At 37.4% G+C, this 15,734-nt stretch overlaps 1 protein-coding gene across 1 annotated transcript in view; it reads right to left on the bottom strand.

The window, feature by feature from the left end:
• Positions 1-5,218: 5,218 nt before the first annotated feature.
• hpse2 (heparanase 2) overlaps positions 5,219-15,734 on the bottom strand; it is a 49,561-nt gene continuing 39,045 nt past the window's right edge. The window contains exons 7-12 of the mRNA XM_085369278.1: positions 14,128-14,221; positions 13,205-13,311; positions 12,944-13,058; positions 9,831-9,976; positions 7,561-7,707; positions 5,219-5,429 (exon numbers count right to left, since the gene is read on the bottom strand). Of these exons, the coding sequence (XP_085225404.1) occupies positions 5,267-5,429; positions 7,561-7,707; positions 9,831-9,976; positions 12,944-13,058; positions 13,205-13,311; positions 14,128-14,221 (772 nt within the window). The 3' untranslated portion in view covers positions 5,219-5,266. The remainder of the gene's footprint in view (positions 5,430-7,560; positions 7,708-9,830; positions 9,977-12,943; positions 13,059-13,204; positions 13,312-14,127; positions 14,222-15,734) is intronic.

Genomic DNA, 15,734 nt, shown 5'->3' with positions numbered 1-15,734 from the left:
TTGCCAAATTGCTCATGAGTCCCTAAAAACCAGGGACTGGGTATCAAAATTCTGTTCTTCAAAGGTTATTGAGGAAACCTTAAAAACTTTTGAATTAAACCAAAAGTCTGCATTTTTGAATCTCATCCTTCTATAGCGGTAATGTGACATGTTTTGATAAATGGCTAAAATAACAAGCTATATACATGGACCTTACTCTGCATGCTGAGCAAAGATTTTAGGAGGTGGCCTGCTGGCTTGGGTGGCACTCCCACAAAAGCATGTTTCTCAGGTTAATTGGTGATTCTAAATTGGTCATAGGCATGAATATGAGCATGAATGGTTGTTTGTCTCTCTGTGTTAGCCCTGCGATACACTGGTGACTTGTCCAGGGTGTACCCAGCGTCTCACCCAATGACAGCTGGCATAAGTTTGAGGCTCCCTGTGACCTGGAATTGGAGAAGTGGAAGAAAGTGAAGAGAAGGTGGGCATAACTTAAGAGGGAAATGGAATTTAAAAATACAAAGTGCTAGAACAACTTTAAGAACTATGTCAATCTCAATTGCAGGAGTTAAATTATGGAACAGTCTAACAGAAGAAATAAAAGACAGTAAAAACATAAAACAGTTTAAAGTAAAATATAAAAACATAATTTTAAATAAGTATAAGAATGAAGAAAACGGGGTTAACCCAGGACGGTAATGTTGCTGGTAATGGTGTTGTGGTTCTTTTTGGGGGTTTTTTGGTTTTGGTTTGTTGTTTTTCCATAACTTGTGTATCTGCAAATATACACATTCTGTATTTTTCATATGAAAGAAACTATACTGTGGTGGGGCTTGCTAATTTCTTGTTTTTGATTTATGTATGTTTTGTTTTGTTTTACTTTTGTTTCATATGTTGTTTGTTTAATTTAAGACTAAAAAAAAAATTAAATGAATGAGAGGTAAAACTTGAGGGGGTAGGGACAAATAAGTAAATACTTCTGCCTACTCCTTTTCAAACAAATAATGGAATGATATTTTGTAATGATTGTGAAGGCACATGTTTGAAATAAAAATGAACTGAACTGAAAGTCAATGGAATGATGGATGAACAGATTAATGTTCTAATTGGTCCAAAACTGATTCTGAAGCATGAAAACACAGTGAACATCCACCCATTTATCACAGTAGGCACAAAAAGTCCTGGGACAGACAATTTGTTGTCTTAATCTTTAGATCAGGTTTTCACTCATGCAGGAGCGTCACAGTTACCACAGAATTGACATTTACTAGATCTTAGTGCCAGTGAGAATAAAGACGAATAGACCTATAGCGTGACCGAGTGTTTTTAACAAACATTTTCCAAAAAAGGAAAGGCATCTTTTCTGGACTGAGTTAATTTTACAGGCCACTGGGCCAGTTTGACTTTGGGGCCAATGCCATTGGGTCAGTGCGAGAAACTGTTCTTACAGAGACTGTAGGAACAGCTTAGATCTGCACAAGAACAGTTTCAAGTTCTTGGAGGTGCTTTGAACAACCTGGAAAACCTAGGCTGAATGCAAAGTTGGTTTCACGAAATGTTGACTTGTGTATTCTGTTCGATCCATATTGTACGACCTAAAAAACTAAATGGTTATATTTATGAAAGCATGTTGATTTTTTGGTGCCTAAAACCTTTGCAGTAAACAACATATTACACACATCTTCCATATAAAAACATATTCAACAAATATCATTATGTTTTTCAGAGAAAAGTCTTCAGCAAATCTGTGTTATATCATAATATTCGGCACTGTTTGTATGCTTGGCTGCTGAGTGGAGCAAAGAACCATAGTAGGATAAATATTTATGTTTTATTAACCTTGCTTAGCTCAAAATGGTTCAAAATGCCAAGACTTCAATGTTGCGGGCCAAAATCTAATCTGGTCCATCAGTTTTCTAGGTATCCGGCATCCACAGAAGTCTTACTTAAGCTGTATCCTGTATATACAGAGTAAACATCTAGAAATCCTCAGTGTTTGCTAACAGGGCAAGAGGGCCTTGCATGTCTCAAAATGGATCATGGAGTATAAACAGTGTTAGGTGGGCCTGGGTAGCAGTTACCTCGGCTAAGGAGAGACTGTCACGCAGAAGTGGCTGGACACCATACAGTCCTCCTAAACCACAACAGAATTTGATTTTGTCAGAGGATTTGATGTTCAGCCGTTATTGTCACAAAGCACGGGTTTATATGAACCAGAGTTTGCCAAACAAAACCATTTCAACCCATTCAGGTTGATAAGATCCTGTTCTGAGTCTTAGGAAGTTCACTAAGTTCACTGTTCCCATTGCCTCGGTCAATTATTGCTTAACCATTACTTTCAGGGCAGAGGTACTGCGGGTAGTTAACAAATTCAACATGCTTTTCATCAGAAAGGCATGCAGTTTTATTTTCTGATCCATATCAACAGGTAGCTGATGTAAGAATATTTCTAACCCGCACTGGCAACTGAGATTTAAAGCAATTTTCTGGAGCGTGCTGCCCAATTTAATCGACTTATCTTATTCAACTTTAGTACGTCTGCTCTCTCTCTGACTTTACTTTGAAAATAAAGCATGTTTTTATCTAACCCTGTATATATATGTGTAGCCAACACAGTATAATGAATAAAATTTCCTCTTCAAAGATCCCAGATGAAATGGGCCAGGTGTTAACGAGTCTGGTTTGATTCTTACATGTCAACAATGTCGGGCTGTTTAAAATAAACCACATGTGAAAGGAGGCTGTTCCTGAAGTTCATTTCTCAGACCAAACATTTCTGCTCCTTACATGAAAGCAAGAAGCTATTTCGCATGAATGGCACAAAATCTAATTCAAGGTATATGCTTTGGATCAGGCTCTTGAAGGGGTGCCAGTGGTAACGACTCCGTGTCAGGAAAGATCAAATTTGCTCAGTGGAGTTTTTCTTGTGTAGGAGAACCCGAAGGAACCTAGATGACGGGCATTTAACCATGGTCCTTTATTTCCCTTCTATACAAGTCTACCAAGCAGATTCCAGTTGTCTATGCATCAGCGCACACTGAGCCAAGTGTGGCTCAGGTTTAGCCTGTCTGGGTCAAGCTGAGGTCTGGACTTTTAGTTCATCCTGGCTTCATGTTTCCCATCAGCAGCTGCCTCATGCAGTGACAAGACAGCACTCTTCCCGCTACAAAGACTTGCTCCAGCTGCTTCCACAACTGGGCCACAGAGTCTAACAGTCTGTGTGTGTGTATAAAGAGCTGATTGAGTGAGTGCACAAACGATGGTAAACTTTAATACCGTGCCTTTGTATTGGGATCACAGTACAAGGGCATTTCTGCTTTGCTTTGTGCTCTTGTGCAAGTATAAATCATATCTTCCGATCTCTTTGTTTCTTTTTTCTATTGGTTACCATGTGCTCCTGCAGATCTCCGTCATGTCCCGAGAACCGCTGTGGAGTCTGGTTTCAGTGCACTTTCACATGATGGGACTTAGCTGTTTGTGCAGACGTAAAACTTCCTCCCAAATCCCCTCGTTAATGCTATAATGAATTTACAGTCAAAGGTTATGGAGTTTGACCTGTAGACAAACTAACATCTGAGTAGGATTACATTCTTTGTTTTAGTGTAGTCTGTGGTGAATTGCTCATTTTTACAAAAGAAAATAAAGAAAGCTTTCAAGATCTTGGGTATTTTTAGGTCTTTATTATTCATGTAAACTTTTTTTTTTTTTACCAAAAAATAATATAGGCACACTTTACATATATAAAATAATGCTCTCCAAATGAAATATGAACATCTCCACATTAACTATAAACACATTCAGAGGATAATTATTTTTTATATTTTACATGTTTAGACACTTAACCTGCACTTGCTTATCACTGTTCTTAATGGTGTCAGTTTAAAGCTCAAAAGGCGTCATGACTAGCTCTCTCGAGGGGACATTTTCACTGACCGCGGTCTTACTTTTCAGCATAAGTTAGTCAAAATATTTTGAAGTAAAATGCAGATGACAGTCTGTAAACCATCGCAAGATAGTTGGATTTGTGTGTTGGTTCCCCCCCCCCTTTTAATTAGACCCACCACCATGTGTGTGTTTATTTTTTTAAAATCAATGTCAGTTGGTCACCCTGTTACTGAATGAGTACATTCCTACAGGTTCTTTTTTGTTCTTTTGCACAGATTTTGCTTTAAAATTGGGGCATTAGTACAACTCTTATATAATAGAAATATAAAGACAAAGCAATATAAATTAGTTGTATACTGAATATAAGTAAACATATCAAGCTTAAAACACTTTATCACTCTTTTTTATGTACAATACATAATCTAATAATATGACAGTGAACCTGTACAATATGTACTGTAAAATATATATATATATATATATAGTATATTTAGTACAAAAGAAACCTAGCAGCATTAAAGGATTAAAAACAAAAGATCAAGAAAAGAAAAGAGTAAGAAGTGCTAAAATGTACCTGAAAAAAATCTGTATTTGATTTTTTTTTTAATCTATAGTCTGATTTAGCTGTGGATCCAGGTGATGTGAATGATGGGTTCACATTATCTATCTGCGCATCACAGCAAAACAGCTAGTGACACATCCTGTCTATTATATCCTGCAGTTAAACTGAAGTGCGCACAAAGATCCTCAAAGCATGCACACAAAAAAGAATGAGGGGAAAAAAGAGATTTGCAATTTTCAGCCATTTGATATGGCAGAGGAAAACAAAGTGTGGTTTGAGCGGCACCCTCAACAGACACATCAGTAGCTTTATCAATAAAACACATGCATACACAAACATACACAGACAGCATGGGGTCAAGAAGAAACACACCATGGTATGTTTTCTCTCTGTGAAAAGGATCAAGTCATACTGAAAGTGATTTGTGTAAATCTCCTCATTCTGTAGGTCAAAGATTAGAAATAGAGGCTGTAAATAAAATTTCAAAAGTCTAAACTCTCTAACACATGGTTAAAAAATTTGTGTTTTTTTATTTTATTTCTGCAACTGCAGTCTTGTAGCATTTGAGGAACTGCTGGTAAAAAGCAATTGGAAGTTTTCAGTGCGTGTGTGTCTTGACTTAGAAAGCCTGGGTTTGTTTTTTTAATCTGCTTGATCATTTAAATATATATCAGTGCGGATGGAAGCTTGTTATCCAGAGAATTGTTTTGTCTGTAAGAGTACTTGAGCATTTTGTAAAACTTCTCACAAAGTGGTATTCTAGTCTTTAAAATCTGAGTAAAACTGGTGTTGGTGGTGTGGTATCAGATGACACTTCATGGGGATAAAGGATCAATGTTATCTCCGACAGGCGTAAGCATTAATATTTTTGATAACATAAAAACCTATAGTCATGGGAGGCATAGCTATTGTCCGTCCCGCCCTCAATGTCTTGGGCTTCAGCTCTGGGAATGTCTCATTGTTCATCATGACCAGCTTTTCCCCATTCAACTGGACATGTCTGCAAAGAGAAGAAGAAATACGGTGTGTTAACTCAGTGAGTTACAACATGCTTAAGTCACATAATCAAATTTACCGACCGTCTTATATTCCAAGTCTTCTTCCCCTGCCTTCTGACAAATAAAACTGGTAGGCCATGGTAAGACTTTATCAACAAAAGACTCGGGATCTTCATTATTTCATGGGCCTTGTATCTTGCCTATCATTCTGCCAGCAGGGGGTGCTGTTGTCACATTATTGTAATTAAAACAACTGCAAAGTGTGAAAACTGACACGTTGAGTGGAAAATACCAAGAGCAAACCCAAGTTTATTTCTCTGTTAACATTTTGGGTCATCTGTATTCCCTAATATTTGGCTTTAGCTGCATTTACTGCAGCTGCTCACTGTGATAAAAGTCATAAGGCTACAAAAACCAATATGCTCCTCATATATATGAAACAATTTTCTAAGACACTCTGTTAAAGTGTTATATTGTAATGATTTAGGTTGTCACATTCATCAAAATAACCCCTGCTACATCTTCATCTACTGTAAAACCTATTAATATTTATTTTTTCTTTTTTTAAGACTCCTGACTAGGCATGATCATAGAAATCTACTTACGTGAACAAATCCAATTTTACAAAGTCAAACACCAGTTTCATTAAACCAAATAACAGTCAGTTTGAGTATGACCTTTGCTTTTTTAATTCACAGTGGTTCTCTTTATCCATACAGGACACAATATGCTAATTATTATTAATGTAAATGCAGTCTGTCCACACTATTTTCTATCTACGTTTCCCCTGAGATTGTAATGTTCACAATAATAAAGGAATAAAGGGCAGTGGTTTGAAGACTTTTACATGAACATTGAATTCAAGAAAAGATCAAATAAAATGATGTTCACTAATGAGAAGTTGTAATTCAAACCGGACTGCTCAAAGCCTTTCTTCACATACATGGGTCTGAAAACTTAAAAAGTTCCACTACTCAAACCAATTTATAGACATCTGGTGTTGCTAAATTCATCATAAAAATCTCCCTGCACTCCATGTGGTAAATGAAAGCACTTTAGGCCAGGCACATCGTTAGCTTGCTCTCCTATTATTTGCCTTGCGATCCTGTTCTTACACCTAAAACATCTTCCATCATTACACTGTTATTGAAGGATCATGCTTGAGCTTTCATTAAGGCCGCATATGGGTATCATATAACAAAAAGACAGACACGCACACACACAGTCTTAGGTCATTAGACTGTTATTTCAGGATTTGTGTCTTAAGTCTGAGTCCGAATAACAGGCCAGGGGATTAAGGGAGAGAGTTAAAGACTGAAAGCATAAAGTTTTTATTTTAAGAGACATTTTAAGGAAATGGGAATTATATTACCTTGTTACATAAAGTGAAATATATTGTAGCTAAATGGAATGTATATAAAATGAAAAATCGATTGCTAAAACATCTGTTGTAGGCTATAAAAACAAACTCAAAAAAGGACATGAAAACACACTAAAACTTTGCAAAGGACTGTGCTCTCTGAAAATTTCCTTCAATAATTAAGGTGGCAAATTAAAGCAGTGCAATGACAATGACCATCTGAACAAACTTAAGTTTTATTTTTCAGTTAGCTTTAATTGTTACACATTATTCTTTATGAGAATACTTGTCTTCACCTAACTCTAATCCAGATAAAGACAGGAAAAGGTAATTGCATTTGAGTGTACATTTGCATGTTTTGCGGTGTGGCACTCACTCAGCATGCTGGCTCCATATAAATTATACACTGTGGTCATAAAAGTAAATTGAGTCACTGCAGCTCTTTGAAGTTTTGATGTTTAACACCCTATTAAGTTTGGAGGCATAAACTTGTTTATAAAATTATAATTTTCCTATTCTCCATTTCAGTGTTTTTCCTGACATTTGCACAAGTAATTCCTTTTACAAACCAAGGTTTACTCAAGCAGTGTACAAATAATCAGCATTTTATTCTTTTCTTTTTGTTTTATATGAGCAATAACTGTCACATTTCTCTTTTTTGAGCGACATAAATAAATAGAAAAGAACTGTTTCACATAGAAAACAATTACCTAAAGCACGTGTGCATGTTTAAGTTTATATCTGCACATGTGTAAGAGACTAGAGATACTAACTTGGCTCGCAGTCCATCATTGCCATAGGGCTGCAGTAGGTACTGATGGACAGTCTTGTTCCGTAACGTTCCAGCCAATTTGATTTTCTTCCTCGATCGATGCAGGTTGATGATGTAGATCGTTATGGATCCTCTGACATAGTTATGACTAGTGTCACAAAGAAAAAGATGGACACTGCCTCATTAATTTTCTTTTACATTTAGAAAAAAAAGATCAGGGCACAACAGAAAACGTCGCCTCTCCACATCTGTTAATGGGGATTCATTATATATTACATTGCCATGTTGAATAAAATTCTCTATAATTAAAGATGACTACAAAGAGAAGAAAGTCTTTGATATTTGCATCCCATATAGTAATGGAATAAAACCACGACTCCTTGATCTAATCTGGATCAAAAGGCTTTCGGAAAATTAATAAAGAAAGATAAAGCCGGCTATAAAAAGGAAATTCCTTTACATAGCAAGTTACTTTTTATTATAGCCTAAAACCCATCATCTACTATATATTTAGCATCAACATATTAAACTGCATTTCATTTTTGAAGCCTTTATCATTCCATTAAAGTCTATCTAATACAGAAATCTGCTTCTCTTATACAATATCCAGTATTGAAACCTGCCGCTGTCTGGCCCAGGGTCAAATGAGGGGTGTGAACACAAAGGGCAACACTTCTTGAGTTACACAGACAACAGTCTTTGAGTCCCTCTCCTTAGAGCAAAACACCGGGGACACAATTTGATAGGAATACTGGTCAAAGGTAAATAACTCAGTGAGACAGATAAGACAAACATGATAAAATCTAATAAGAGCCCATATATGAGGACAAAGACAACACAGCTCTAGTGAATACCACATGTCAGCCTTGGTGTTCACCGTCTGGTAGACATCGCTCCCAGTTACCACCTCCTAAATCTCATATCTTCAAAGCAATATTGGATTTTGGTTTTATGTTTACCTTTGTTTTTTGTGCACAGGTTTAGCAATTTCAGTAACCCGGCAGGACTGTTAATGTTTAATATATCTACCAGGAGATATAGTCCCGTACTCCTACTGGGAACACATTATATCTGGCTCTGTGTTAAACTCCTACAGCCTTGTTTCTCAGAAATGTGGACCATGGTTCAGATGGTTAGATGGAGTAGGAGATAATAACCTTTTAGACCTTTAAAATGATGAGGTTCTTAAAGATCCAAACCAGGAACATAAACATGTGTTGATGCTGTTTGATGTTGGAGCATCGCTGGAAAGTGAAAAAAAAATGCCATTCAAACCACTAAAAGGGGTAAAAGGGCAGTGGAAGTCATATTTAATCTGCAAAGACTGCTTGGACACATTTATATTCTTTGCTCTCTAATACAATTTAGTCAAACCACCAAGACTACAATGGTTTGCCTACTTAAGGGCTGACTGTGTAAAACCACAAAGTAGCAGAAATAATGGCAACTGAAGTGGCTTTGGATTTGAGACAGACTGCTTTAGTGCTTCACTGTCTGAACATATGAGTCTAGGGCTGATTGGTATCTTGAGTGGAGCTCAGTGACTCCACATGCCGAGGGCATTTCTCTACTCCTAAATTTACAATACATACCAAGAGACTGAGTGAGTACACTTGTTGAAAACTATTTAGAATATCTGCATGAGTGTCACTAGAACTCACGCTTCTGTAGTATTTCTTGCACATTTATCAACCACCTATCTTTGCCGTGCTCCGATATTTTTCTAAGAGATGCTCCACCTGTAAATGAGCACCGTCTAGAGTATGGCCGTAAGTCTACCCTAGTGCTGACAGCCACTGGCCTGGGTTAAATGATAACCTTGAACAGGCCATGGTGGCACTCTTTATCTCCTCGCGGCACAGACTGCCTTATTGTCCCTCCCCCTCAAATATCCCCCTCCAGCCAATCTGACATGGGATAAAGGTCTGTGCACACCTTTCAGCAGCCCTTTGACGACAGGGAGACAGAACCCACACACCTGATAAGTGATACCCGTTAAGTTTTATAGTCTCTGAGCTGTGAATGAGCGGGTGTCTATGGTCTGCTTATTTATGGGAAGCCAAATGGTGGAGTTAGGGATTTTGTTCTTCCTCACCAGACACCAGCCTCAGGTGTTTGTGAGAGGCAAGAGGGGGCGTTCTTTAAACTACAGTCATCTGTTTTCTGTCTGACATTCCTGAAAGTATTGCTAGACTTTACTAAAAGTCTATGAGCATTCAGCAGCAAAACTGGAACAGGTTACAAACTAATCCAAGGTAGTTAAGCACGTACTTTTGATAGCTGGTACAGTGGGCATAGATACGTAGCTTGTCTCGTATGACTCGTCCTGGTTGCGGCTTCCTCTGCAGTCCAGCCACTCGCACAGCTAAAACCTTGGGACCAACCAGACGTCTAAACACCAGAGAAAACCAGTAATCCTGTAAATGAAATATCATCACACACACACACACACACACACACACACACACACACACACACACACACACAAAGAGACAACAATTTGCATTATTTTTATGATTGCATTAGTTAATTGATTCTCATTGTAACTTTTCAAGACAGGGTTCCAGTAGTGACAGTTGAAAGACACCAGTAAAAAGCAATAGGTGTGGAGAAGACGTTTTACATGCAAAATAAAAGAAAACAACATTTCATTTTAAAAAAAAGAAAAAAAAAAAAGAGAGAAACTCTGGATTCCCCTCAAACAGAACAGCTCCAAAATCTCTATTGTTTTTAATCGAGACATGAAATGTCCCGGTGATTGTAGAAACAGATTTGGTTTCGCAAGCTGTGAGAGTTAAGTATGTGTCGTAAGTGGCTAACGTGTGTAAAGAGAGATGTGGTGCACAAAAACATCAAGTCTGAATACTGGACTTCTAGTTGGAGCGCACTGTCACATGACACACGTCACATTGTATTTAACAACCGCTGACTCGTTTAGATTTGACACTTCTTAAATATGACATTTTTACAAAATATTATCCTCTATCATGAATTGCTGTATTCATTATGATTGTTGAGTGGCCCACCATACTAAGTTAAACTCTATAGACTATAGGGACTCAACACCTCTTCAAGACACCCAGAACAACATGTGCTCCTCAGGAAGTTCCCATGCAATCCTGCATATGGCAACATTTAAGGGCTTCTTTTTTCCACTCAGACTTTAACTTAATTTGCTGCCAAGGCATCGAAGAAGCACAGCACAGTATAGAACAGTATAGTGGTGGCCACGGCCAGAGGGACGGATGAATGAATGTATGATCCATGATTATTACACAAAGAATAAGACAAAGAGCAGTGACGAGTCTTGGGTTTCATTTATTCCAAACTTGTTGCTTTGTTTTTAAATTTCAAAAACACATGTAACAAAAAACACCAATAAACCGATAGAATTTAATCTGTGGCTGTGATGACCACAGCAATGATTAGTGATTGTTAATGTGGAATATTTTAGAGAAATATCTGTTGAGGTTCTAGATCTCCAGCTGTGTAACTGTTTCCTTCTTATCCTATTGCTCGCCATCGTCTTTTTCATCCCTTTCCGTGTCTTTTTTAAATTTAATTTTGTATTTTTGCACCTTACTTTCCCCCCTTGGATAGATATACAGACAAACGTCAACTGCTGGAACAACCATTACTTCAAGAACTGGTAACATGCCAATATAAATAAAATAAAAACACCAGACACCAAACAAACTTCAGCTGCTCAGAGGTAACAAAGGATGATAAAAATTAAACCTTTATGGTTAGCTAATACGGACAAATTAGATTCAGCCCATTGCATCATCAACCTGCTTTTGAAAATTCTTTCTTCTTTAACGGTGAGCAAAAATCTCCTTACTTAGTGCCAGTCAGACAGAGTTCTGTTTAAAGAATGGATCTCAGACAAAATCAGCCATCTCTTTAATTTAGGCGTTTACTGCTCACTTCTAAAGGGGATGGCTGACACATGTGGAGTCAAAACAACACAAAACAGGAAAGAGAAGCATGATTGGGAAAGAAGAGTATGCTTTAAAAAAAAAAGTAGGAAGGGGAGGGGAGAAAAGTGTGGAAAAAAGATGAGGCAGTTGAGCCATTCAGTGGGCTGGGGGCTTTCACTAGATTCTACCAATGGTGGAGTCATCCTATAGGGGATGGGGCCAGGTCATAAATTTCCCATGCAGTGGACAGGTTGGCGCTGCAGTGAATTCTCTCAGCAGGTAGGCTGGTGCAGCCTTCAGACATCCAGCCATGTTAAAAGCATTGTGATCTTAGCGGGAGATCCCCATTCCCAGAAAAATAATGGAGACAAAGAGGGAGGAAAAAATGAAGCAATCTTTATTGTTTAATATCTTATAGGTGAAGTGAGGTTAAAGTAAGTGCATGCCCGCTAGTGAGATCTAATGAGGGAATTTCTGAAAAATGTTTTGCAGATGTAATTAGTTCATGAGCCCAATAACATTAGCAGCTAATAATGTATTTTGGAGCTCCCAGTACACATTAGACTACCTATTTCTAAGTAAAGCAAAATGAAAAGAAAAAGAATATAAGTCCTAAATAATAACAAATGTTTGATAAATGCCAAGACTCCATCATTTTTTCCTTTATTGTTGGAAGAATGAGTTACTGTCATTAATATAATCTTCTCACCCTACACTGCCTCTGCTTTATATAAACCCATTTTTATTAACTGAATAAATCTTTTTTATGAACTTGACACGTGGTACCATTTTATCACTTCTTGACATTTCAGGATTTTTTTTAACAAAATGAGATTAGCTAAAAAGCGAGACAATGCTACAAAGCACCCTTTTAAAAAGAATTTAATTAGAGGGTTTAATAAGAAACAAACATCGGGACTGCAGAGGTATACCTCTTACACGTGTTAATATAATTCCCCCCTCATATTCTAATAATGCACAACCAAGTGACTAACAATGAAACAATAATACGTTTTTTAGGTTTTTTTTATTTTTTAGACCAAACCACCGGGGAACTTGGCATTGGGCAGTCTCATTCCACACAGGTTTGCAGGCTATTTGACTAACATGCCTGTGCATCAGATTCTCAGGTTGCAGATCTCTCACCGGCAGACTGTCCCACACAGAGAAGCACAAAGTTATGATGGGGGTTGAGGGGAGCAGTGACACTGTCCTGTGCTACTGATAAAGGGCTAAGGTTACATGGCATTTTGCCCCCGCGTCTAACTACTCATCACCACTAAACACCTTTCATCTCAGCTAATAGCTCCCACGGGAAAGAGTAAGAGGTGCCATCAACGCACCAAGTCTAATAAGGGAAAACTCTTGCATAGTTGTCCGGTCAGATCTTGGCCATTTTGATTGCAGCACTAAGAAAGTGAACAGACATTTTAATCTTTTTTGAAATAAAATAAAGAAGCTTACAGGTAGAGGGTTAAAATTCTGGTCCACAAGATGTGTGTATCCATAGTCAAAGAATGAGTGACGCAACACAACATCAATGCCATTCAGTGCAGCCATACCCAGTGTGTTCATCCACCTGCAATATGTGAAAAATATGTGATACATGAGAAATAGTCAATATTTTATTAGGAATAAATACTTTAAACTAGAAAATATGAAAGATTTTTTAATTGTGGCTTCCAATGTTTTAAGCAAAGGTAGTATGATGATAACAATACTTACAGAAAGCCAGCAGCATACGTGTCAGAGAGATTGCTGATGCCGCTTGCCCATGCTGGCCCAAGTCCACCAAGCCACACCTTCTTACCCGGAGTATGTGTGTTCACAACCTGCGATGAGTCATTGAAAAGAAAATTATCAACAAATTTGGATTTCACATTTTAGGCTTAAGAATCAGTGCAACCTTTTCCATCTAAAATTATCTGAGGGCCATCCATCCAACTCACGGTTGGGCTCGGCTGGAGATTATGCCAGCTAACATTGAACAAGAGGTGGGATAAGCAGCATCCCTAGTCCATCTGAGGAGCATTACAATCCTAAATTCTTAACTTTATAAACTTTAATGATGAAGAGGAACCTTTGTTTTGTTATGCTAAATGACTGCATTTTACTGTCTCTGTAAACGAGTGAGACGTCGTGAGAGTTTGCAACAAAATACTTCTAGCAATACAAAGAGAACAATAATAAATATAATAATAATAACAACAAATCGGAAAGACATAAACGTGACCTTATTGTTTGAGTGGTGGTACACAGAGGAATCCCACTCCTTTTTCCTGTTAAGTTTTATTTCTTGGTAGTGATTGCTTATTTTCCCTGATCATCTTTCAACTCACCCAGTTTTGATAATATTATGAATTGGCAGCCATAACCATCTTACCCTCAGGGCTTACTTTTGTGGTTTGCACATGTGGCCTCTTCAGCAACCCTGCCCCAAAACTATCTCAGGTCTGGATGATCCAGAATTTTGCAAACTCATTAGAAATGCAAATATATGTCCGGTCATATAGTTTGTATTTACACTACAGGTATAGAACTCCAGAGTTTAAGGAGTCATTACAGGCATCCCCATTTTATCAAGAATACAATATATATGCATATGACTGGGATTATTTATAGTCAAAGTTTAAGTAAAACTTAAGTACCTTGGTCACTTTACTGATCTGCTCTGCAAGTGTGTCCAAAAGTCGAGTTTTTAGGAAGTCCTCTGCTTTGTTTATTCTGCCATCCATGTAATAACTGTAATGAAAATGCAAAACAAACAGAGTGAAAATATATGCAAATTTATATAAATTTGATATCCTTGATTTGATATCCATCCATCCATCCGCTTATGTTCAGTCTAACCTTGCAACGATGAACTTTAGACTGTAAAGGTTTTACAGCAGCTTTGATAAACAGGCACTGACATACTCAATTATATTTCAGTGCAGTGATAATCCAATTTTACTGAGATTGCATAATGGATGGCTTGGAAGCATGGACATTTCAGACAGACTGAATAATAAAGACATCAATCTGCATGTGTGTGAGAAAAGGATAAAAAACAAAAAGACATGAGAGAAAAAGAGTGTTTAGGCAGCATGAAGAGAAGAATTTATTTATTAGAGCCAAAGTCCTGCTGAACAAAACCCTGTGGGAAAACAAAAATCCCCTCCAACATACTCTCTAAACGAGGGAAAGTCAGTGATAATAGCTACACTGTCTAGTGCATATTCAGGTGCCATAAAAAGGCTTTTTCCCCCACTATTTTATTTGATGAGTGAGTTGCAAAGTTAGCGCGGTGAACACGTAAATATGTCTGTTACATTCAACTGTTAAAACGACTTAACACTAAACCAATCTGTGGCAGGTAAACTTCCTTGTATTTTGTTGTTGTCCTAGAGTTTTTAATCTGGTGCCTGTGGCAAGACGCATGACGTTAGGAATGCATTTTATATCAACCAGTAATGACCAGCTAACCAGAAAGCTTAAGACAACAGTAATTGTCATGACAAAGAAGGCTACAGCCTTTATCTCCTCCTGGCACAGCTTCTGTAAGGTCTGGCTTTTCCTTATTGGGAGATGTGTATCATAAAACTACCTTGATCGTGTTTGTGTAATTACTCTCACTGCCAGAGGGGGGAGACAACAGTTGTACACTCAATCAATCAATTAATTAGTCAGTACACTGTGATTGGCTCTCCAAGGTCGAGTTATTTCAGAAACAGCATTTCTATGAACAAAGAACTGCCTTGCTCAGTTATATTGTCAAAAGTATCCCAGAGTCCTATATATTAAAATTTTCCATATTTAGCTTGAGTGTTTCATTATCCAGCCGACTGCTTCAGTAAATAGTTATGATTTATTTTTAAAAGACAGCAGCAAGTGTTCACCTCTTACATGCTATCCTCTGGGTATTGTTATAAATTAAAAATGAAAATATTCAGGGTGATCAATGGTATAATGGTGAAAAGAAATTACAACTATTAAGCCCAGTGATGTCATTAAATATCATCCTTTGCACAAACATCAGAAAACGAAGCATGCATAGCAGGTGGAATAATGTAGATGTGTCCTTTTCTAAATTTTTAAAAGCAGCACATGTTATAAGATATAGCCAAATTTCTAGAAAGATGGAAGTAAAAAATATTTTATGTAAAATTGTTTTTTTTTCTTCTCCTCAATCAATTTTTAATAGACACACTTAGGTCTCTTGGAGAATGCTAGTTAGTATATTTCTTAATCAAAATTTCAAAATAAATGGGGACAA

The sequence above is a fragment of the Diplotaxodon limnothrissa genome, linkage group LG13 (genome assembly GCF_057381915.1).
Source record: "Diplotaxodon limnothrissa isolate DT_005_m linkage group LG13, D_limnothrissa_male_GT1.1, whole genome shotgun sequence".
NCBI classification, from domain to species: Eukaryota; Metazoa; Chordata; class Actinopteri; order Cichliformes; family Cichlidae; genus Diplotaxodon; species Diplotaxodon limnothrissa.
The sequence above is the reverse complement of the archived record's forward strand: the minus strand, read 5'-3'. Positions and strand labels throughout refer to the sequence as shown.